This window comes from Schistocerca gregaria, chromosome 6, assembly GCF_023897955.1.
Source record: "Schistocerca gregaria isolate iqSchGreg1 chromosome 6, iqSchGreg1.2, whole genome shotgun sequence".
Taxonomy (NCBI): Eukaryota; Metazoa; Arthropoda; class Insecta; order Orthoptera; family Acrididae; genus Schistocerca; species Schistocerca gregaria.
The window spans coordinates 524,524,783-524,550,454 of record NC_064925.1 but is presented as its reverse complement, the minus strand read 5'-3'; the positions used below and the strand labels follow the sequence as shown (position 1 = coordinate 524,550,454).

Here is a 25,672-nt window from a genome sequence, read left to right as displayed (position 1 = left end):
TATTAGCTACACTTGCAACAAAATTTTTACAACCTCTTCACTGTTTCTCTTGACATTATGAAAATTTAACACCACTGTTTTAATTTTATGTATTATTAGTTTGTTTTGGCTGAACCAGCTAATGACTCTAGTTAATGTCACAGGCAGTGTTGTCTGTAATATTTCAATCTGAACAGTGTCTGGTTAATTTATTATCTTCTTGTTTGTGACCAGTACGATATGAACTAAGCCTGTTGTTAGGTGTACTTCTGATACCAACACTATAAGTTTCTGCAGCAACAGGATATGGTCTATGATGTCAGAGGCCCTAGACAGATCAAGGCATATGCCAGTACTTTTTCTCCGCTATAAAGTTTTTGTAGAGCTTCACTCAGAAACTGAAATAGTGCATTTTCTGTTGATTGATCTTTCTGTAAACTATATTTGGCTATGGATAATATGTTGCACTTTTCTAAAAACTCTAGCAGCCTCTTATTAAAAAAAATTCTATTATTTTCAAAAATATAAATAACATCAAATGTACATGGCTCATAGTTGTGTACATCATTCCCTGTTTCTTTTTTTTAAGTAAGTACCTGAGGTGTTCTAACCTTTGCTTGCCAAAATTTCTACCTTCTCTTTTTATTTGGGAACTGGCTGACCATTTGGCTATAAAAGCGATTACACACCTAACATTCACTCTGATGATTAATGCTACTGTTACTGAATGTTGTCACATTGTGGATTGTCATTGTCAAGGGGCAGTTTTTATCAGTTTCTCAAGAGTTTCTATAAACAAGTCTTCACTGCAGTTCAGAAGATGCCAGAGACACACAGGAATTGTTGCTAGTTTGGGGGAAAATACTGCTGCAGCCTCAAAGTGTGTTCCAGTACAAAGATCATATCCGTGTATAATTTCATTTCTTATTTTCAACATTTTATTAATGAAAAGAGATATGCAATCATATTTTATATTTGCTCTGCAGTAACTTTTTTCCATTTCATATGTCATTTGATACAATTAATTGTACACTGTAGAGCCAAAGAAACAGGTACACCTATCAAATATTGTGTAGGGACCCCGTAGGCACGCAGAAGTGCCGCAACACGACGTGGCATGGACTTGACTAATGTTTGAAATAGTGCTGGGGGGGGGGAACTGACACCATGAATCCTGCAGGACTGTCCATAAATCCGTAAGAGTACGAGGGGGTGGAGATCTCTTCTGAACAGCATGTTACAAGACATCCCAGATATGCTCAATAATGTTCATGTCGGGGGAGTTTGGTGGCCTATGGAAGTGTTTAAACTCAGAAGAATGTTCCTGGAGCCACTCTGTAGCAATTCTGCATGTGTGGGGTGTCGCATTGTCCTGCTGGAATTGACCAAGTCTGTCGGAATACACAATGGACACGAATGGATGTAGGTGATCAGATAAGATGCTTATGTACATGAGACCTATTAGAGTCATATTTAGACATATCAGGGGTCCCATATCACTCCAACTGCACACGCCCCACACCATTACATAGCATCCGCCAGCTTGAACAGTCTCCTCCTGACTTGCAAGGGTCCATGGCTCCGAAAGCCCAAATCAATTATGTTTCATTGAATGGTTCACACGGCGACACTTGTCGATGTCCCAGCATTGAAATCTGCAGCAGATTGCACTTGTCACATTGAATGATTCTCTTCAATCGTCATTGGTCCCGTTTTTGGAGGATCTTTTTCCGGCTGTAGCAATGTTTGAGATTTGATGTTTTACCGGATTCTTGATATTCACAGTACACACGTAAAATGGTCATTCAGGAAAATCCCCACTTCATCATTACCTCAGAGTTGCTGTGTCCCATTGCTCATGCACCGATGATAACACCATGTTCAAACTAACTTAAATCTTCATAACCTGCCATTGTAGCAGCAGTAACCAATCTAACAACTGCTCTAGACACTTGTTGTCTTATGTAGGTGTTGCCGACCGCAGGGCCGTATTCTGTTTGTTTACATATATCTGTATTTGAATATGCATGCCTATACCAGTTTCTTTGGTTCTTCATGTAATTCATCAATGGATACATAGTGTATTCTGTCTGTTTACATATATCTGTATTTGAATATGCATGCCTATACCAGTTTCTTTGGTTCTTCATGTAATTCATCAATGGATACATAGTGTTTATTAATTGTAAATGCGCTACAGTAATGCTTTTTAGCAATAGGGAAAAAATATGCCTGAAAATGTAGTCTTTGTGACTCACTGCAAGCTGATTTTAATGGATGTTTTTCCAGATTTTCAGAATCAAACAATGGAAACCCCAATAGGAATATGAAAAATGTAGAAAAAGACAGATTGCTACTTACCGTAAAGAAGACACATTAAATTGCAGACAGGCACAATTAAAAGACACTAACATAAAGCTTTCCGCCACAGCCTTCATCAGTAAAAGAGAGACACCAACATTCATATACACAAGCAAGCACACCTCATGCACACGTGACCACAAACTCCATCATCTTGGACCAGAATGCATGTGGGATGCAAACAGAAATCTGGAGGGGGCAGGAAAGGGGAAGGGATAGTAGTGTACAGGTGGGAAGAGACATGAATGCTATCTGGTGGAGTGTACAGGGACTAGAATGTCACCAGATGCAGTGTCAGGAAGTTGTTGTGAAGAGAGGTGGGGAAAAAAGAAGAGGAATGAGGAAAGACGAGTGGATACATTGACAGATGGTGGCAAATAACAAGGTGGGAGATAAGAATGGGGAGGAGATGATAGGTCAGAGGGGGTGGAAACTGTTGGGTGGATGGTGTGGGAGTAGTTACCGTAGGGAGTGGAGACTGTGTTGTAAGGATAACTCCCATCTGTGCAGTTAAGTAAAGCTGGTGATGGAGGGAAGGATCCAAATGGCTCAGGTAGTGAAACAGCCATTGAAATCAAGTGTGTTATGTTAAGCTGCATGTTGTGCTGCAGGGTGGTCTACTTTGCTCTTGGGCACAGTTCGGCTGTGGCCATTCATCCTGTTGCACACCTGGTTGGTAGTCATGCTAATGCAAAAAGCTGTGCAGTGATTGCAGCATAGCTAGTAAATGACATGGCTGCATTCACAGTTAGCCGGGTCCCTGATGGGGTAGGATAAACCTGTTCCAGGACTGGAATAGGAAGTACTAGATGGGAACATCGGGCTGGTTTTGCACCTGGGTCTTCCACAGGGTTATCATCCTTGTGACAAGGAGTTGGAATTGTCATAGGGATGGACTAGGGTGTTGTGGAGATTGAGCAAGCAACAAAGCACCACTTTAGTAAGGGTAGGAAGTGTCTTGGGTAGGGTGTCCCTCATTCTAGGTCCATGATCATAGGTAATCAAAGTCCTGTCAGAGGATGTGCTTCAACTGTTCCAACCCCCTTACAGATCAGTACTGGAAAGAAGTTGGTGAACCAGAAGATCCTTACCAGACGACACAGTATTTCTCTACAGGGTGTGGTGTGCATGTATCCCAATGTCCCAATGTATGAGAGAAAGGGGTTGGGGGGACAAGGAGGTGGGGAGGGATATTAGTCATGTTATAGTGGCCATCTCAAGATACGCAAGTACCCTGTGATGGGGTAAATATGATGTGTGTTCAAAAAGTAAGATGACTTTATATTTTTATGAAAAAATATTTATTTATTCATCAATATTCATGTTGTTCCTTCAAAGTAATCCACCTAAGATACAATACATTGTGCCAACACTTCTTCCAATCCTCGAAGCACTTCTCATAAGCACTTTTTGGTATAGTCTTGAGTACTTCCAATGATGCAGTTTTTATTTCCTCAGTCATTGAACATGTTTGTCCTTTCATAGGTCTCTTCAGTTTTGGGAGCAGGAAAAAGTCACAGAGGGCCAAATCCAGTGAATATGGTGGTTGAGGCATGATTGTCATGTTGTTTTAGGCCAAAAAAGCTCTCACAGTCGAGGGGGGAAAAAGGACTCCTAAGGTAAGTCTTTCCGCTCCAGGGACTGGAATGACTCCTTACCCCCTCCCTTAAAACCCACATCCTTTCATCTTTCCATCTCCTTCCCTCCCTGAGGTTGCGAAAGCTTGAAATTTGTGTATGTGTTTGTGTGTTTTTATTGTGTCTATCAACATACCATCGCTTTATTGTTTGGTACGTTACAGCATCTTTGTTTTTTATGTATATATTTCCAGGCTCCAAAATATGAGGTGATCAGAAAGCTCCTGGATTTTATGTTGCATAATTAAGTTGGCACACTTTGAAGAATGCATGGTAGGGATGAAGAGGGGTGGGGGTGAGTGATCATCTCTGCAGCTGACACAGGCTGGTGGTTTCTCACAAGAGGAGTTTCTGTGAAGCGGCTAACCAGTCTCCACAATTTGGGTCGTTCATAGACTGGTAAGATATGGCCAAAGCATTGATAGTTAAACACTGCATTGGGAATGAGAAATAGAGATTCACAGCACAATGGTAGATGAAAATTTTTCCTTTGTCAGGAAACGAACCCCCTCAAAAGCAGGGATAAAGGCTCTGGCATCAACCCTGTTGTCTGTTCAGCACTCACATACACCAGCGTATGAAGTGGACCCCCTGCTCCTCCAAGTTTTTGTATAATTCATCATCCATCAATAGTGTTAAGTCCCAGTGACAAATGAAACCCTGTACCATCTTCATGCTTCTATATGGTATTATGGTGACATGCATGTCACACAGGTTACTGGAAGAGAATAATACTTAAGACTGGGTAGGAGTCACTGTTTTTATTAAAACTGGTTACTGAGGAAAGAGATTTCTTCAAATATCGTTTCAATATTATCTACAAAGAACATAGGCATAGTAGTTAGAAAGGACCCTCTGTTCGTCTAGGTGAAACCAAGTTCTGGTAGTTTACTTGATTTTGCTTTCCTGTGATGCCACGGACATCTACTTTCACACATTCAGACCCGTCTGCAGAGACTGCTGGTGCTTCACAGCAAGCACTAATAACTTGGGTCTTTTAACAGTGTAAGATATCCACCATGATGCTGCCTATTCCTATTGAGAACTCTCACCATCGGTGCCACTGAGTCATAGCAATAGCTACCTGGCTTGATGGTCATTACCAGGAATCATTTTGCCCCCCTCCCATAAAAAACTGGCACTTAATCATCAGTGTGTGTGGGTCAGTAAATAATGCATTCCCTGTGTTGTCAGGGGACTACCACTGTGCTGGTAGCTGATGAACGCCCATCCTCACATGGGCAGCCTACCATGCTGGTTATTGGCGACATTCCCTAATGGTCCTCATTTCTAAATGATGTTGAAAATGTGGATGTCAAACCCAGATGCGGGGAACAAACACGAGTTAACTGAAATGAATGTGGTAATAAAAGGTTTTGAAAAAAGCTGATAAGTGAGAGAAAACAATATTGGTGAACTGTAGACAAGCTAGGTTGTCTGCAGGTAATTTGTTCCACAAATCAACTCTGAGAAAAGATACAGTCAGAGAATAAGATTGCACCACAGGTAAGGAAGAAGTACTGCCAATGAAATGGTCCAAATGGCTCTGAGCACTATGGGACTTAATATCTGAGATCATCAGTCCCCTAGAACTTGGAACTACTTAAACCTTACTAACCTAAGGACATCACACACATCCATGCCCGAGGCAGGATTCGAACCTGGGACTGTAGAAGTCGCGCGGTTCCTGACTGAAGCGCCTAGAACCGCTCAGCCATACCGGCCGGCACTGTCAAAGACTTGGGGCCCAATACTCGGCATGCACTGAAGAGTTAGAGTAAATAACTTTGGTGCCAGACAGAATATTATGATCTCTGTGGAAAAACAGGAGATATATTCAGATTGATCTTGTATTGTAACATTCTGTTGTATGTACTTTTTTAGCGTTGAGTAGAGCTTGTGAAGATGGGAGTATGTCTGTTCATTAATGAATAAAAACCATTCCAGTGAAGAAAACGATGTACACAATTATTGTCCTGTGGCATGTTTTACTACAGAGAAGCCAAATGAGTTTAGCTGTTCTTCAAGGCTATGATAAGAGGTAAGGGAAAATGGATTAATTCCTGGCTGGGTGTCAAAATGGCCTCTCGAGCAGTAGGTAAAATTGAAGTGAGTACAATTCTCGCACTTTTCAAGAGCTTGCGGTCCTTAACTTTCAGATTTCATGGTCAAAATAAAAAAGGGAATAATAGTTTTCTCCAGGTCAGCTCATCAGATAAGCCATCTGGCTCCTGCATACTGATCCAAAGTGAGAAAGGTATCATTTTTCTAGCTCGTAAAACTAACCATAATCATAAATATGACATCAGGAAATAACCTGTTCATACCTCTCTCGCCTAATGCCAATCCATTTTGTGTGCTGCGACTAAAGATTCCATTAAGAGTCATCCTCAAGCTGTGGGCATATCTGGTTTTTGAAATTATTAAATTATTTTTCTCTCGTTAAGTAGCCAAGAATTTTTCTACTTCCATCAATAAAAGCAAGTCACACAAAAGGAGATTTTTACATCACACAGTCACAAAAGTTTTGCGAGCACTCTGTGGGATGTGTACACTGTATGCTCTTTGTGGGATCTGAAGAAGTATGAAAGTTCATAAGCTGGCTTTCATGTTCTAGTTATACGTCACCACTTACTTATTATGGTGTCCATTATATCACAAGTCATTATATTCACTCACTGCACTAATTCTATTAAATCCAGAATGTTCTGGTGGTTTGTAGCAGACATTGTATGAGTAAAATTTCTATAGAATCAAAGAATGTAATCACTACTTCAATAATTTATCAATCTGATTTGGAAATCTGGCATACAGGTTCTAAGCAACACACCAAATAATAGGATCGTTTTAGCGTTTGACACAAGGAAAATTTGTAATAATTGCTCAAAGCCAGTCAAAATCTGTACTTTTAGCAAACTGTTTCTTCAAATTTTATATGACTTTTCAGACATCAAAAGTACTAGTAGTTTTGGGCTCAATACTTTAATTTGGTTATTGGAAAAAGTGGAACTCACATAATACCTCCACGGTATACAGTCACTGTAAAGAAACTTCTAAAGAAACAGAGATAACTGTATAATAGGTATAAACAAAGCATAGGGCTATAGATAAAGAGATGCTGAATGAAACACATTTGGCTGTCAAGAGAGCAATCTGTGATGCCTTCAATGACTACCATAGCAAAATATTGTCATGACATTTCAAAAAATCCAAAGAAATTCTGGTTGTATTTAAAGGCTGTTAGTGACACCAAAGTTAGTGTCCAGTCCCTAGAGAATGAGACAGGAACTGAAACTGAGGGTAGCAATGCAAAAGCTAAAATGCTTAACTCCATTTTCAAATGTGCCTTTAAAAACCCAGAAGCACTGCCCCCAACTAAATCGTCATAGCACTGAGAAGATGAATGAAATAAATATTGCTGACATTCTGTTGAGAAACAGCTGAAATCATTAAAACAGAATAAAGCTCTAGGCCCCTATGGAATACCTGTCAGATTCTATCCTGAATTTGTGGCTGAGTTAGCCCCTCATTTAACTATAATCTATCATAGATCCCTCCAACAAAAAACTGCGCTCAGCCCTTGGAAAAAGGCACAGATCACACCTGTCTACTAGAAGAATAGTGATAAAAAAACTACTGTCAAGTATCCTTGACACTGATTCACTATAGAATTTTATAACATATTCTGAGCTCAAACATAATGAGGTACCTTGAACAGAATGACCTCCTCAATGTCAACTGACATGGATTTCAAAAATATTGATAATGTGAAATCCAGCTCGCACTTTTCTCATGTGACGAACTGAAAGCTATAGATTAAGGCAACCCAGTAGATGCAAAGTTTCTTGATTTCTGAAAAGCATTTGACTCAGTGCTTCACCTATGCTTATTATCAAGAGTACGATCACATGGGGTATGAAGTGAAATTTGTGACTGGTTTGAGTACTTTTTGGTAGTGTGGAAACAGCCTGTTATCTTGGATGGAGATTGTCAGATGCAGAAGTAACTTTGACTGTGTCACAGGGAAGTGTGTTGAGTTCCTTGCTCTTCATGTTGTATATTAATGACCTGCAGACAATATTGAAAGTAAAATCAGCTTTTTGCAGATTATGTAGTTACCTATAATGAAGTAGTATCTGAGAGAAGCTGCATAAATATTCAGTCCACTCTTGATAAGATTTCAGTGTGGTGCAGAAATTGGCAACTTGCTCTAAATGTTGAGAAATGTAAAATTTTGCACTTCACAAAATGAAAAAAACATCATATCCTATGACTAAAACATCAGTGAATCACTGTTGGAATTGAGCAACTAATACAAATACCTGGGTGTAACACTTTCTAGGGATATGAAATGGAATGATCACGTAGGTTCAGTCATGGGTAAAGTAGTTGGTAGACTTCATTCAGTTTATTGGTAGAACAATGGAGAAATATAATCAGTCTACAAAAGAGATTGCTTACAAAGTTCATGTGGCCCATCCTAGAATATGCTTAAGTGTGTGGGACCCAGACCAGATGGTACTAACAGGGGATACTGAATGTATACAGAGAAGGGCAGCACAAATGGCCACAGGTTTGTTTAATCTGTGGGAGAATGTCATGGAGATACTGAAGGAACTGAACTGGCAAACTCTTGAAGACAGATGTAAACTATCCCGAGAAAGTTTATAACGAACTTTCGAGAACCAGTTTTAAATGATTACTCTTGGGATATACTACAACCCCCTGGGTATTGCTTACATAGCGATCATGAGGATAAGATTAGAATAATTACTGCATCCACAGAGGCATTCAGTCAATCATTTTTCCTGTGCTCCATATGTGAATGGAACAGGAAGAAATGCTAATAACTGGTACAGTGAGACATATGCTCTGCCAAGCACCTAATAGTGGTTTGCGGAGGACAGATTTAGAATACTAATTACAAAAAAATGGCTAAAACCCAAAACTCAGAGAGGAGTCGTTCTTGGTTAAAATCAACATCTATTGAAATTTTGTGCCAGCCACATAAGAGTGTTGCTAGAAACACCACTTTAAGGATGCATCAGGTTTGCTTTAAATCCATGTAGTAATGGTCTTATGCATTAGTTACCTTTGAGATTGGGCATGGTGGGTTGATGTTAGTCAAGACTGCCTTTAAGGCAACAAAGACGCCATTGTCAACACCTCACTGAGTTTGAATGAGATTGTGTAATGTGTCTGCAAGAAACTGGATGTTCCTTCTGCAATATTGCAGAAAGACTTGGCAGGAAGGCAGCCACTGTATATGATTGCTGGCATGAGAATCTATGGTCACAAAAAGACTTGGCTCCAGGCATCCATGTGACACCACTGAGAGGGAAGAGCATTGTGTTTGGCATATGCCTCAGGCACATCATACTGTATCTGCAGCAGCAATTTCAGCTGTGACACAACAAACTGTTACACAACGGTTACTTCAAGGACAACTCTGAGTCAAACTGTAGCATGCATTTCACTGACCCCAAATACCACCATTTGCTGCTTTAGTGATGTCAAATGAGGGCTCATTGGAAGGCAGGGTGGAGGTCTGTTGTGTTTTCTGATGCAAGCAGGTTCTGCCTCTGTGCCAGTGATGGCCGTTTGCTGACTAGATGGAGGCCAGTTGAGAGCCTGAAACTAATCTATCTGGGTGCTAAACACACTGGACTTACAACTGGAGTTATAGTCTGGGATGTGATTTCATATGACAGTGCTCTCGTGGTTATCCCACACACCCTGACTGCAAATTTGTTTGTCAATTTGGTGATCAACCTGTTGTGCTGCCATTCATGAACTAAATTCCAGGGGGTGTTTTCCATCAGAATAATGCTCACTCACATACCACTGTTGTAACCCAACATGCCCTACACAGTGTCTACATGTTCCCTTGGCCTGCTTGATAACCAGATCTGTCTCTAACTGAGCATATATGGGACTCCAGCAGCATCCACAAACAGCATTAACTGACCCTGTATTAACTGGCAAAGTGCAACAGGCATGGAACTCCAACCCACAAACTGACATCCAGTACACATACAACACAATGCATGCATGCTTGCATTCCACACTCTGGTGGTTACACCGTTTATTAATGTATCAGCAGTTCACATTTGCAATGGCTTATGTCACACTTTCACTAGCCTGTGATCTTGCTATTTTAATGACTTAAATATGTTATCCTAAACAAATGGATTCCAAAAATGTCATTACTCTACATTAATTATTTTGTGGTATTGCGATTTTTTTCCCCCACATCAGTATATTTCGAAATGGTATGCTAATGAGAAATGGAGATGGTGTATTTTTTGTAACAGACAAGAACTCAAATCCATCAAGATAAATAATGAAGCTGCATGAGCCATTGTTTCGGCAAGACTCACTATCAAAGATGGGTTTTTCTACCAAATCACCAATGAACCCCCCCCCCCCCCCTCCACCACCCCCACGGCACTACTCCAGATGAAGCCTAAAACTTTAAAGAAAATCTCAGTTTGCTAGTATGAATACTTCTCAATTATGCTTTCATCACTCAAGGAGACTTTAATCACCGAACAATCGGTTGGTATAATTAGCCTATACTTTTTTAAGTTATGTGAGTGACTATACATATTGCGATACTTTACTAAATTTCTTCTCTGGAAACTGCCTAGAACAGATATAATGGAAGCCCACTCATGATGGAAATTTATTGGTTCTCATAGTAACAAAGAAACCTCACTTCTCAAAATGGTTCAAATGGCTCTGAGCACTATCGGACTTAACTTCTGAGGTCACCAGTCCCCTAGAACTTAGAATTACTTAAACCTAACTAATCTAAGGACATCACACACGTCCATGTCCGAGGCAGGATCTGAACCTGTGGCCGTAGTGGTCACATGGTTGTAGCGCCTAGAACCGCTCGGCCACTCCGGCCGGCCCTCACTTCTAACAAGATGTCTAGATTGAAGTTGGTATCACTGGCCAGCAGACAATTAAGCAACAGTGATTAATATAGTACAAAGACCAACTGAAACAAGTACAAAGATTTACAGGTTCAGCAAGCAAGATAAAAGGCAGTAGTGCCATGTCTCAATGATGATCTTGAAACATGTAGAGTCATTGTGGCTGTTGTTAAGAAGAATAGTTGACTAAGCATTGGATATGTATGCACCTAGTAGAACTGTTCATGATGGGAGGGAGTTACAGTATCTGTAAAGAAACTTCCTGCTTTCCTTACAAAAAAAAAAAAAAAAAAAAGGATGCGTTTGGCTGTCAGAAAGGCAACATGTGAAGCCCTCAATGAGTAACATAGCAGAAGTCTGCTGAAAGACTCCCCACAAAATCCCTAGAAATTCTTATCCTATCTTAAAGCAATTAGTGGCATCAAATTTAGTGACCAGATACTCATGGGTGACAAAGGAAATGAAATCAATCCAGGATAGCAAAGCAAAAGTAGAATGGTGTCCCCTTACAAAGAGGTTCCAGGAGAACTTAACCAGTTTAATTCTTGCACCACTGCAAAAATGGAACATTTCTAGTATTCATGTGAAAGCTTTGTAAAAGATGGTTTTATCCAATGAAGAAAAACAGTACATGGACTACAATGACTACGCACATATATGAATACATAAATTTACATATCCTAAGACATCCCCTTAAATCAACGTTGACATGCAATATGAAGTTCGAGTGTACAATAACACCTTCACCTATTTCAAAAGGCCGCTTGTTCATTCCTAACATTGCTTAAGAGTTTTGTGAAAGTACAAGTAAATCTTGAACAGCAAAAAAAAAAAAAAAAAAGGTTCCTGTGGGGGAACTAAAATTCAGGATGAGAGAATATCAGTGATAAGATTCACTGATGACATTACCATACTCAGTGAAAGTGAAGAAGAATTACAGGATCTGTTGGATGGAATGAAGAATTTAATGAATACAGAATATGGACTGAGAGTAAATCAAAGAAAGATGAAAGCAATAAGGTGTAGCAGAAATGAGAACAGTGAGAAACCTTACATCAGAATTGGAGATAATGTTGTAGATGAAGTTGAGGACTTCTGTTACCTGGGCAGTAATGTAACTCTCAATGGATGGAGCAAGGAAGGCATAAAAACCAAAGTAGTACTGACAAAAAAGGCATTTCTGGTGAGGAGAAGTCTACTAGTAGCACACACAGGCCTTGATTCAAGGAATAAATTACCGAGAATGTATATTTGGAGCGCAGGTCTCTGTGGCAGTGAAACATGGACTGTTGGACAACCAGAACAGAAGGGAATAAGAGCATTTGAGATGGGCTGCTGCAGAAGAACACTGAAAAATAGGTGGACTGATAAGCTAAGGAATAAGAAGGTTCACCGCAGAATTGGCGAGCAAAGGAATCTGTGGAAGACACTGTCATGAAAAAGGACCAGGACGATAGGACACTGGTCAAGACATCAGGGAATAACTTCCACAGTAATAGAGGGTAGAAACTATAATAATAATAATAATAATAATAATATTTATTCAACATCGAATAATCAAATACAATCCCTAGAAATAATACAGTTTCAGGACATCATATAGATTATTCTTCTGAATACGTCAGTTTATAAATTTAAAAACTAATGGTTTGTTTGTATTAATAAATTTTACATTTGATGCATTTTACATTTGGTAGTATACAATCACAATATTACAAATATTGTTGTTATCAACATCGTATTAGTTGTAAGTTACTTTAAACTATGAGCTTGACATACTTATGAAGCACTTTTCATATAGATATAGTACTCGTCTAAGGAATGAAAAGGGTTTTCAATTAGAATTTTTTTTAGCTGATCTTTTAATTTGTTACTAGGAAGGGTTGTGAAACTTTTTGGTAGGGCATTAGCTAGCTTCAGCCCAGCATAAAGTGCATTTTTTTAATATAAAGCTGTTCTGTGGCTATTTACATGGTATCTGAACTTTTACCTTGTATCGTACTGGTGCAGGTCACAGTTGAAATTTGGATTTATTGTTTTAACGAGCAATATAACTTTCAATATGTATAAACCTATAATGGTAAGCACTCCTAATTTTGGGAACAGATTTCGACATGATTCTCTGGGTTTGGCACCACAAATAATTCTGATAACTTTTTTCTGTAGTATTAATAATGTGCTTAGGTTGGCTTGAGTTGTTGCACCTCATATTTCTACAGCATAGTTTAAATTTGATGAGAATAGTGCATGATAAGCAGTTTGTAGTACACCCATATTCTTACAATATTTGCTCATCATATTTATAGCAAATACATTCTTCGACAGCTTACAGGCTAAGGAATCGATATGCATGTCCCATTTGAGGCTGTCCTGGATTGTAATTCCCAAGAACTTTGTCCATTTTTCTTTTTTCACAATGTCATTTCCTATGGATAATTTCATACCAAATTCTATTTGTTTCCTTGTGTTAAATTCCATCATTGCAGTCTTTGAAGCACTTACATTTAGATGGCTTTCATTAAAATACTTCACTATTTCATTAGTTACACTGTTGCACAGCACCTCCAGACTGTCATAGTCTTCGTGTCTACACACAATTGATGTATCATCTGCATACAATATTTTTTTACAGTTAGGGGAACAATACTGTATGTCATTAACATAAATTAAGAAAAGAAGGGGTCCCAAGACAGAACCTTGAGGCACTCCATATTCGATATCAGTAATTTTAGATTTGAAAGACCCACTTTTTGTTTTAAGCAAGACAAATTGTTTTCTATTGCACTTATAGGATTTTATTAGATCATAGCCAGTTCCTCTAATACCCAGGTTCCATAGCTTGTCAAGTAATATGGTGATGTTGACACAATCAAAAGCTTTTTCTAGATCAAGGAACACTCCAGTTACATACTCCTTATTCTCTATGGCAGTTATTATTTTGTCTATTAATTGTGCTGCAGCTACTGAAGTTGACTTGTTTTTCATAAAGCCATTCTGATTTTCAAATATTAAATTGTGTTGACTCAGGAATGTCATTAATCTAGTATAAATAACTTTCTCAACTACCTTAGAAAATGCAGGTAAGATTGAGATGGGACGGTAGTTCTCAATGTTTGATTTATCACCTTTCTTGTAAATCGGGGTTACTTGTGCTATCTTTAGACTATCTGGGAAACAACCTGATGCAATTACATCATTTACTGCTGTGGCCATGGCATCAGATATGTTGTCTATGCATCTTTTCAGTGTACTGATAGACAATCCATCATAGCCTGCTGATTTTGTATTTTTTAATGACCTTACTATGGTTTGGATTTCCTTGCTATTGGTTGGGGCCAAGTATATGCTTTGTTTGATTGGAATGCCCTTATATCTATACTGAAGATTCTTAAAATGGTCATTGACAGATTTTCCAACAGAAGAAAAGTACTCATTAAAAACATTTGCAATCTGACATTGAAGTTTCATGATACGCCCTTTATGGTTTATAGTAAAATCACTAGTAGATCTGTCCTTACAATCCCTAAAGCTATTTATTACTTTCCAAACAGCTAGTCCAGTGTTAGTAGAGTTCCTTAACATTGTGGCTACATATTTACTTTTAGTTTCTAGCAGCAGATCTTTATAATAATCATGATAGTTCTTAAATTCTACCTTTAGTCTATTATTATTGTTATTATTTACCATTGCATATTGGAAAAGTCTAAGTTTCTCTCTTGCTGTTTTTACTTCATGATTTATCCAGTTATTTTTTTGTCTCTTTTTGCAGTCATTTACTGTAAAGGTCATTTCTGGGCATGAAATGCTGAAGCAATAATAAAAATCTGATGCAAATTCACTGAAAGTAATGCTGTTTTTTTCACCCCATTGTAAGCTTTTCAGCAAACTGTTGAGATCTTTAACATTGTCATCATTGGTGATTCTTTTTGTTACATATTGTTTCTCTTTTCTATTGACATGAGGATTTTCAGCTTCTATCAGTACCTGTATTGCGTGGTGGTCAGAAATGGCAAGCTTCAGAACTGATGCACTGCATGTAAAGTGGGACATGTTAGTTATAATGTTGTCAATGCATGATTTGATACTATTGACCTCTCTAGTGGGCTCTCTTGCATGAATACAGTGGTTGTAATACACTCAAGCAAATAATTGAGGGCATAGGTTGCAGCTGCTACTGTGAGAAGAAAAGAATGGCACAGGAGAGGAATTTGAGTGGGTTGCATCAGCACGACATGAAAACTGACGACTCACAAAATAAAAAGAGGGAGATAGGTACAGAACAATGTTGTATGGGCTTTCTGAAACAATATTCAATTAGCTCTCTCAACACCACCACCTTTCTCTGGGTTGTATTGTACTGTAAGCTGATGCATGGTACCTTCAGAAACCAGAAATTCTTAGTTCATCATTGAAATATCTCTTTTCATTGTCAGCCAGCAACTTCTTGATATTTCTTCCTCCCTGCTTTTCAGTAATAACATTGTAGATCAAGTGTCTGTATGACTTCAGACATTTCTTCAAAAAATATACAAACTTGAATTTTGAAAAATCATATGTGAAAAATAACAGTATCCACCCATAGATGCTGTCTGCATTGGCTGACATAAATCAGAATGCACAGGGTGATGAGAATGAAAGTTAAACTTTGAAAATGCTGTAGGAATAACACCACTGGTCAGAATGATGTCAAACTGGAATGGAATATTATCGGAGAATGGGGAAAACGTATAGCAGAAGAAAGAAAAAAAAATAGTGTGAAAATTGATCAACAGATGGTGCTGTATGTGTCAGAATACTTAAATGAAAACACTTGTCATGCGCACAACACATTGAAGTTGGTATAAACAAGCTGGGTACACGGCTTTTCCTCCTTTCGCATCTGCGACGCTTGCCTGTCTCCATGCAGCATTGCGCTCTGCTTGTAAAGCTGTATTACAATAATGGTGACTTAGCACATGTCACTCTGCAGAAATTCTGGACACTGAGGGGTTGAAAAAAGGCGTTGTTCTGATGACTGCCATGGGTCTAGAGAAAATGATTCAGAAATTTGAAAAGATGGGTTCTTTTGGTGAGCAACCTGGTAGAGGGAGGTTACAAATTGATTCGAGTCAGTGGAAGCAGTGGCCACAGTAATGCAGGAGGAGATGAGTGGTGGTGTGCAAATATGTGGTGCATGGAGAATTGCCCAAACATTGCATGTACCCGTGAGCACAGTGCATAAAATCCTATGAAACATCCTCCTTTGTTAGCCATCCAACATTACCCATGTGCAGAAGTTGCTTCCTGTTGACCTGCCAGCAAGGGACACCTTTGCTATAGAATATCTTGCTCACATGGAAGTGGACAGTTATGGCCATGGATTTTGTGGACAGACGAACCCCTCTTCCTTCTGAAAAGATATGTCAATACACAGAATTGTCGAATATGGGCAACAGAAAATCCACACGCAAATCAACCATTATCACTTCATCCTGAAAAGGCCATTGTGTGGTGTGGGTCTATGGCATCATTTATCATAGGACCATATTTTTTTGAAGAAACAGGTGCTTCCAGTCCTGTGACTTATACTGTCACTGGTAAGCGCTATGAGTGTCTTTTGCTCAACCATGTCATTCCAACTCTCCAACAGCGTGGATGGGATAATTTTTATGCAAGATGGAGCACCTCTGCACTTTACAAATCCCGTAAAGCAGCTGCTGAAGTGCCATTTTGGAAATGCTAGAATTATCAGCCACCATTTCGCTACAGTCTGGCCGTTCCAGTCACCTGATCTTAAACCACGTGACTTCTGGTTGTGTGGCTACCTGAAAGATATTGCGTTCAGGGTTCCGGCTGCAAACTTAGCTGCAATGAAGGCATTGCGCAACACATTCTGAACGTTACCACAGAAACACTTTGATCAGTTGTGGAACATGCTGTTTCTCGATTTCAACTTGTTGCACAAAATGGTGGACACTATACTGAACATGTTTTGCATCAGTCACACGGGAATTAAGTATCCAATTTGATTTTGATTGATGCTTTTTTGTGGAATTTTTGGCCTCAGGGCAATTAAAAACTGATATGATTGATGCTGTTTATGCAGTTTTTGACCTCAGGAGAATTAAAAACTGATGTGAGTGATGCTTTTTATGCAGTTTTTGGCCTCAGGACAATTAAAAACCAATTTTTACCATCTGTTGTGATATGACCTCGCTGTGGTGGATGGCCTTATGTAACTAATGGTATCACAGTTGTACAAATGTTTAATGTCAAATGTACACCTTAGGCACTGTTGTATGATTCATTTGTCATTTTTAGTTGGCCACTATTAAATTATGATGCTTACAGTGCCAGCTATTGCAACATTTTGTAACTATTTATTTTTCTTCTGCCATACATTTTCCCTTTTCTCCGATAATATTGCATTGCAATTTGATGTCATTTTGACCAATGGTGTTATTTCTACAGAGGTTTGAAAGTTTAACTTTAATTATAATCACCCTGTACTAAATTCAGAATGTGTTTAGAATACCTATAGCTAGTTTAGAGGGGAATATGTCACTAGTTTTCCATGATGCACAACTCACGGTGTTCCTTGACCACAATATTCTCATTTAGGCCCATTGAAATCTTTGCCAACTTCATCATTTGTTTGTGACTCATATGTCATAGCCTGTGATGCCATAGGAATCAACCACTTTTTGTGTAGAAGCATTGGTTTACTTCACCTATACTCAAACAACAGGTGCCATTCTTAAGTGGTGCTTTAGCAATCAGTTCACCTTCTGCATCTTAAATGAAGCCACTTCATTCCTTTTGCTTACAATTGTACTATCTGAGAGTTTGGGATGGAAATGCCATCAGATGCTTCTCCTTTCACTACTTTGTCACTAGTAAAGTGAGATTAACACGTCCAGAAGTCTTTGCTGCTAAGCCATCACATCCCATGTTGACTACTGAGCTATTACATACAAATAGCTTGGTATTAAGAAGCTTCTCTTCATCATTGGTGATGAGTCAAAGCTCCGGAATCTAAATACCAAATCTCCCTTTGTGCTGCTAGAAAGGGTTTCTTGTGTTCTGACTGTTTTCTAGTTATATTTCCTTTCTCAACCTTGCTACAGAAATTCTGTTGCACTTGTAGCATTTAATAAAGCATTTTGTATGACTGTTTATTTATATATGATGCTGTGTTTTCATTTCCTTTTGCATCTTCAGATTTCACACCTAATAATAATAATAATAATAATAATAATAATAATAATAATAATAATAATAATAGTTTTACTTTAATAGATTAACCGATGGGATGTGTGCCACTGTTTTTCAGTACCATCATCACAGGTTGACAGGCCCTGAAAGATCAAGTCATCTAGCCAAGAGCAAAGTTCATATCTACTCTTCACTGACTGGGAATTTCATTTCATTTAAGTTAAACACAGTCATTACAGTTCAGCCACAGTAGTCATCTATCAAACTGCATTTATCTAATTTGATAATGAATAATGTTTGAAATAAGTTCATTCTTCACAATAGTCCACAGTTTCAAATCCTTTTTCCAAGACTATCCAAGCTCGTGCTTCTGTACTCGTGCTCCTTGTATAGAATAGTTTGCCTTGTCAATGAAGAGTAGAATATGGGAATGTCTCTTTTCTGCCAAGAATCTTCTAGTTTCATTGGGTCCGAAGGAGAGTTTTCTGTAACATCTCACACATTGCTATGGACTAAATATGCACATTTTCACACTGCATAATTTTTGTGTCCAATGAACTTTTCAACTGCTGTAAGTCCAAATGATGCTACACCATTCATTTATAGGTTTGAATGAAAAAAATACCCGTTTCTGCATGCACAGATGATCATTCAACAAAAAGTTAAAAACAAAAAATTATTGACACACATGTAACTTACTCACAAACCGACTCCAGATTTCCATGCACACATTTTATTTTTAACACTTATAAAACATTGCTTTCAAACCTGGTTCTGGGCTCATAACCGTTTTGCTGAGCATTTTTGGCATTAACATGAAATAATTGTAAAAGGATATTTGATTAAATGGAAAGCCAGTACATACACTACAACCACTGCACATACATGAACACACAACCACCAGAGAGTAACAGTAACAACAAAGGGTCAATATCATTTTATATATCCAAGAGATATTAAAAACAGCAGCATTGAGAAACAAGCTTAAATCATTAAAATTGGTGGAGCTCAAACATAATGAGGTATCTGGAAAATGGGACACAATGACCTTCTCTGTGAAAACCATCATTGATTACAAAAACATCGGTTATGTAAAACTCGACTTTTCTCACCTACTGAAGACAATGGATCAAACAATTGGTGGATTGCAGTTAGGTGTATGTTAAATTTATTAAAAGTGCATAACAATGTTTCATTTTGACAGTGTATTAATTCTATAAATGTTAGTAGCAGTACTGTAATGTATTCACCTATTTTGACAGTCTCCTGACAAATGATCAGCGTAGTAGGTACTGTATTCAAGTGTTTTATGTTATTCTTTCTGACATGTTCCACACCCATAAGAATAATGTCACTTTTGGAACTATGAAACAAAAACTGGATTTAATCTAATCTATACTGTGCTGAATGCATACAAAGAAAGGGCAACACTAAATGGGCACCACGTGTTTCAGACTAACAGGTGAGTGTCACTGAACTGCTGTAAAACCAGAACTAGCAAATGTTTAAAAATAATCAGCAACCATTCTGTAATCTAAGAATATACTTTGTATCAATCCTTTCTGGGCCTCATACACAAAATTAGAACAATTACAGTGTGCATTCTTATGAGAATGGGATGAGGACAAATCTTAAGTGCTGTAATGAGAGATTCCCATTTTAGTCTTCTAGCATATTTCAGAACATTAAGTTTTACTTTTCCATAAACATTACAGGTATAATAGACAAACAGACAACTACTCTTTCAGCAAACCAATATCACATTCTCCATGACTGACACATTATAAGTTCAATTTTTGGGTATAATGTGTGTGTTTATTCCGGCAACACTTAAATGTATTATTTTATTCATAAAGAGATATTGAACACCATAATATAACTTTACTTCTAATGTTCCTGAGAAAATCTGTCGTGGGCCTACAGATTGAGTGGGGAATGGAATGGGCCTATCTAACATTGAATTTTATGGGGAATAATGAGTGAAAAACAACAGGGGGCACATTAAAATTACTTTCTTCAATGTATATATTTTGAGTTATTGTATGAAACGTGCTTTACTTACTTTACCGTAAGATATCAACGTATCTTTCACCGTTTCTTCACGCATCTCACCGGCTTCTAAAATACTTTGTTGATGTAATTTTTGGATTCTCTCGTGGATTTCGAACCATCTGTAAATCGAAAACTTTTTAATACTTTCTTAGAGGAAATGAAATTGTGCTGTTAGACGATAGCAGAAATTTACCTTCTTGAACCGAGTTCTTCAATATTAGTCGGTTCTAGGTGGCTAACATAGGTTTCTATTTCACCAGGGTGAATGATATAATTTATACTTTCGGCCATTTGTTACTGTAAACGATTGGCAGTATCCATAAATCGTATCTTCTGGACTCGTCGACGCACTGAGTTTGTTTACTTCGTAATAGGTTTTGAATTTGCCTCCATGGTAACTGTTGTTATGGTAATACATGCGATGTGCCAACATCGGGAGTTCACATTACCTAAATAAAATAACCAGACGTCTCCTTTAACGATAATTCTTTTCATTTCGTAAATGGGATAATTTTCCAATGTGCAATTAGGTTCTTTGAAGGTTTTTCGGCGGATGACAAATTGAGTTAAATTTTTACACTCAAGATACTTATTTGAAACTAAGGTCACTACTGAAAGTTCCCTTATGTTTCATACGTTGGCCAATGATAAGCCAGCGGCGGTTAAATACTGATTTGAGTTCGAAATGGGAGAGCAGTGTAAGGGCTTGGTTTATGTGTTTAGAATTTAACGACGTGTGATGTGTAGCTAAGAAACGTTTTTTTGAATTTGTAGAGGATATAGTCACCCAGATCGTTAACGTGTTGATAAACAATAATGGATCCTTTTACTCAGGTAACTGTTATTTTGCGGAATATGTCAAGTCTGTTTACACAGACGGGCATTTCCCACAATGTAAAATAGTAATACAAGATTCAACAGTCTCTAGGCTGTATTTTCAAATTTCATTTATGGTGCATATAATTTTTTTTGTTTTACTATCGGAAACGCTTGAATTCCAGTATTCTAGATTTGCTGTTTTCTATTGATATTGACCAGAAGCAACTGTAGATGACGCCTAAATATGCCAGAAATTGAGATCTACGAAGCAATGACTGTGTACACAGCGTATCTATAAACATTTAAGCACGAGTGATTTGTTGATCTACATGCTCCAAGTGACGAATACTGCGTACACGTTTCTGTTCTATAGTTTTGATGTGCATCCTTGCATGAGCATTCCATCGGTTGCTTTTTTCGATTGTGGAAAAAAAATTATGACGGGTGAATTCTGCACCCGACATCGTCCAGTGGAAGATTTTTAAAATTTATCGCTTCCAAGGAGCGAAGTTACTCGGAAGCAAATTTTCTTCAAAAATAAGTGATTTTTGAACCCATGCATCACAAAAGGCACACCAGATCCACACTTCTGTGAATTGCTAATTGAAAGAACATCTTTTTCTCTACAAAGTCCAAAATTTCCCCAAATGATTTTTACCTAGAAAATATACATTTATTCAGCAAAGTTTCTCATGCAAACATACAGTTTGGCGTGTCAGAAAAAGCAGTATTTTAAAAATGTCACAATATAGGCCCAATTAAAAGTTTTAATGGTCAGAGATGGATTTAGCAATTACCAGTAAATAAAAAAGAAAATAAAACTGGTGTCTGCATTTCTATGGGGACATGCCAACAGCCTAACAAGTCCAGTTGTGTGTGGGGAATGTTTTGTAGGTCCCCAGCCCTGCTGGTGGATTGCTTAATAAAGGTTCCCAAACCTTTGCTAATATAGCAGAGTCTTCCACCCCGCAATCTTTTGTTTGGTTAGATTGTGTTTTTCACTCCCAAGCTGCCATTCATGACACTACATTAGTGCTCCATTGGTGTTAATTTTTCATCAATTTTAGTAATGATTAGCTCTACAGAACTGCATCTGCTAATCTATGTTGTAGATAACACCGGTAGATCTGCGATAGTGTGCTAGTCAGGATCCAGTCTGTTTCTTTTCAAATTAGCCAATGAAACGGTCTAAGTATTGCAGAAATGCGAGAAATTTTAAGTGCACTATTTTCTTCTATAGAGATTTCACAAACATTTGCCAACCCGCCAGCAGACAATTTACTAGCCTGGTGTGGTGTAAAAACTGTAAGCTCTAGCTCATCATCAGGTTGGTTCTGATTGACAACAAATGACTTGAAGTTCCCTGAGAACCACTTTAACTGGTGACTTTCTTTTCTCGCAGCAAGTCTTGAAACCAAAGAAAACATTTCTTCCGGAGATGCCATGACTGATTCAGTTTGAGCCTTCTCTACAATTTCATTGATGATTTGCTCACAGGCTACATGTAAATCCAAAGATAAGCGGATTTGGTTCCCCACTGCCCTCTGCTGTGGACTACCTTGGACAGTAAATTCTTTAACAGTTGCTATTCTAGGTCTAACACATTCTAGTTCATGACTTGGTGCAAAAAAGTTCCACTATGCATTTACACCAAAGTCTTTGAGGTGGTGGCATAGGTGAAATTATTGAAATTTTTAAACTGGGCTGCAGGCACCATACCTAAGTGTATGATTTTTTGCAGAGTTGTTGCTTTTTGTTTTAGTAAATGTCCAAGTTCTGTCCAAAAGACATGAAGTAGACCTGCATCGTGTCTTGGGCTGTCATTATTTAAACAAACTTTCAAATTGCATTTGATCATTTTTTACAAAAAAAAGAAAAAAAATGTAAAATTGTTTCTGAGACTTCGAACAGTCAGAAATTTTTGGGGTCTCTGGAAAACCTTTTCATGTTTTTGCAACAATTGGAGTTGTTTGACATTAAATACAGCTTTAAGAAAACAATGGAATGCACAGTAGCTTGTCTCTTTTCCCAGTGAAAATCTTGCACAGCACCTTGAACATGGCAACAGTTTTTGAAATGAAATGTCACTATGACATTTGCATGTCTTTCACATAAGGACCCTCACTCAGAAGGTATTAAAATTTGGGAGATACAAATATGTAATTAAGCATCCTAGTATAGATAATCAACTGGGAGAGTTCAAACCAAATAAATTGCCAGGTCCAGATGGGATCCCAATTCAGTTTTACATAGTGTACGCAATGGCCCCTTACTTACCTTGCATTTATCATAAGTTTCTCGCCCCATGCAAAGTCCTAAGTGACTGGAAAAAAGTGTAGGTGACTTCTGTACATAAAGGGTAAAAAAGACCCGTAAAATTACAGGCCAATATCCCTAAGATCAGTTTGCCACAGAATCCTTGATTGTGTTCTCAGGTAGAATATGATAAATTTTCTTAACACCGAGAAACTCGCGTTCGTGAATCGGCATGGTTTTAGAAAGCATTAGTCATGGGAAACTAACGTTGACCTTTTCTGCATTATTTACTGCAAACTATGGATGAAGTGCAATGAACAGATTCTATATTTCTAGAAAGCATTTGACACGTGCCCCATTGCAGGATGTTAGCTAAGGTGTGAGCATATTGAACAGGTTCCCAGGTATGTGAGTGCTCAATGACTCCTTAAATAATAGATCCCAGTACGTTATGCTGCCCTTGACGGTGGGTGTTCATCAGAGACAAGGGTATCATTAGGAGCGCTCCGTGGAAGTGCGATAGAAACATATAGGTCAACAGAAGCATCAGAGTCCACCCGTCTGATTTGATCTGTCACGTAAGGTGTCGTGGTGTGTGATGTCATTATGATGTGGAGTTTACAAGTTGGATGTGTTTATAGATATCGTCTTGTGTTTGCTGATGCCATCCGGTGGTGTGTGCTGAGGGTAATGTGTTGCATTGGGTTCATTTGAGCTTTGATGTAGGGTGTGTGAAGTCGTTGATGGTGTTTGTAGTTCAAGATGTGAGGATTGGAAATTTTTTCAGTGTGTTCTAAATTAATTTTTTTGTTTATGTGCGTGGTGTTTTCATTAGGTGTTGTTGGTTTGCTGAGTGTGGTGCAGTAAGACGTTTAAGTTACTGTGTGGCTTCTGTTGTTAGGTATGGAAATGATGATGAATATAACAGTGCTGTGTTTTTTATTTTTGTCGTGTGAGTGATTTTAGTGTGTGTGTGTGTGTGTGTGTGTGTGTGTGTGTGTGGTTGGTGGTGCTGAGTAATTTTTTTTATTATTTATTTTTTTCTCAAGTTGTAACATTTTTTGTATTTATGGTGTGTTGAGTGTTTTAATATCTGTAGGGATATTTAATTTTTTGGGGTTTTAGAGGTGTTGTGGTTTTGGTTTTATTTTTGTAGTTGCAGGTGTTGATCTTTTTGTATCAGCAGCTATACAGGTCAAAGGAAATGACCAGTTGCAATTTTTGTAGAAATGATACAGGATTTTGGCTGGAAATCATTAAAAGAAAGGTGTTTTTCATTGCGACAGACTCTTCTCAATAAATTCCAATCACCAACTTTCTCCTCTGAATGTGAAAATATTTTGTTGACAGGGTCATTCCATGTCAAGTCACCCAGGCCTTGAAACCAACCATTTCAGATATTGATGAAACTTGGTACAATTGCTTCTTTTATCATCCTGAAAGCACTTGTAAAAATTTTTTGCTCTATCTCTTATAGTTATTTTTTATAAATTTTTAAAGTTTTTAGATTTATCGTTGTTTCAGCAGTCGGAAATCGTAACTTAAACCTGTCCTCACAACTAAAAAAATTTGTATATTAAAGAATACTCAAAATATCAGTATGAAATTTTGGAATAAGTTTGTCTTATATCTAAATGCCCCCCCCCCCCCCCCCCATGAACCATGGACCTTGCCATTGGTGGGGAGGCTTGCGTGCCTCAGCGATACAGATGGCCGTACCGTAGGTGCAACCACAACGGAGGGGTATCTGTTGAGAGGCCAGACAAACGTGTGGTTCCTGAAGAGGGGCAGCAGCCTTTTCAGTAGTTGCAGGGGCAACAGTCTGGATGATTGACTGATCTGGCCTTGCAACATTAACCAAAACGGCCTTGCTGTGCTGGTACTGCGAACGGCTGAAAGCAAGGGGAAACTACAGCCGTAATTTTTCCCGAGGACATGCAGCTTTACTGTATGATTAAATGATGATGGCATCCTCTTGGGTAAAATATTCCGGAGGTAAAATAGTCCCCCATTCGGATCTCCGGGCGGGGACTACTCAGGAGGATGTCGTTATCAGGAGAAAGAAAACTGGCATTCTACGGATCGGAGCGTGGAATGTCAGATCCCTTAATCTGGCAGGTAGGTTAGAAAATTTAAAAAGGGAAATGGATAGGTTTAAGTTAGATATAGTGGGAATTAGTGAAGTTCGGTGGCAGGAGGAACAAGACTTCTGGTCAGGTGATTACAGGGTTATAAACACAAAATCAAATAGGGGTAATGCAGGAGTAGGTTTAATAATGAATAGGAAAATAGGAATGCGGGTAAGCTACTACAAACAGCATAGTGAACGCATTATTGTGGCCAAGATAGATACGAAGCCCACACCTACTACAGTAGTACAAGTTTATATGCCAACTAGCTCTGCAGATGACGAAGAAATTGAAGAAATGTACG

General features: G+C 38.3%; 2 protein-coding genes across 8 annotated transcripts in view; one reads left to right on the top strand and one right to left on the bottom strand.

Moving 5' to 3' along the window:
• LOC126278527 (zinc finger MYND domain-containing protein 10) overlaps positions 1 to 20,590 on the bottom strand; it is a 113,063-nt gene extending 92,473 nt beyond the window's left edge. The window contains exons 1-2 of one of the 2 annotated variants that reach the window (XM_049978703.1): positions 20,358 to 20,590; positions 20,175 to 20,283 (exon numbers count right to left, since the gene is read on the bottom strand). In XM_049978703.1, the coding sequence (XP_049834660.1) occupies positions 20,175 to 20,283; positions 20,358 to 20,455 (207 nt within the window). In that variant the 5' untranslated portion in view covers positions 20,456 to 20,590. The remainder of the gene's footprint in view (positions 1 to 20,174; positions 20,284 to 20,357) is intronic. The other variant, XM_049978704.1, reaches the window with a different exon arrangement.
• LOC126278524 (anillin-like) overlaps positions 20,565 to 25,672 on the top strand; it is a 137,588-nt gene continuing 132,480 nt past the window's right edge. For 3 of the 6 annotated variants that reach the window (XM_049978696.1, XM_049978694.1, XM_049978693.1), the window contains exon 1: positions 20,811 to 20,998. In XM_049978696.1, coding sequence (XP_049834653.1) covers positions 20,981 to 20,998 — 18 coding nt within the window. In that variant the 5' untranslated portion in view covers positions 20,811 to 20,980. Of the gene's footprint in view, positions 20,999 to 25,672 lie in introns of all 6 variants that reach the window. The other 3 variants (XM_049978697.1, XM_049978698.1, XM_049978695.1) reach the window with 3 other exon arrangements.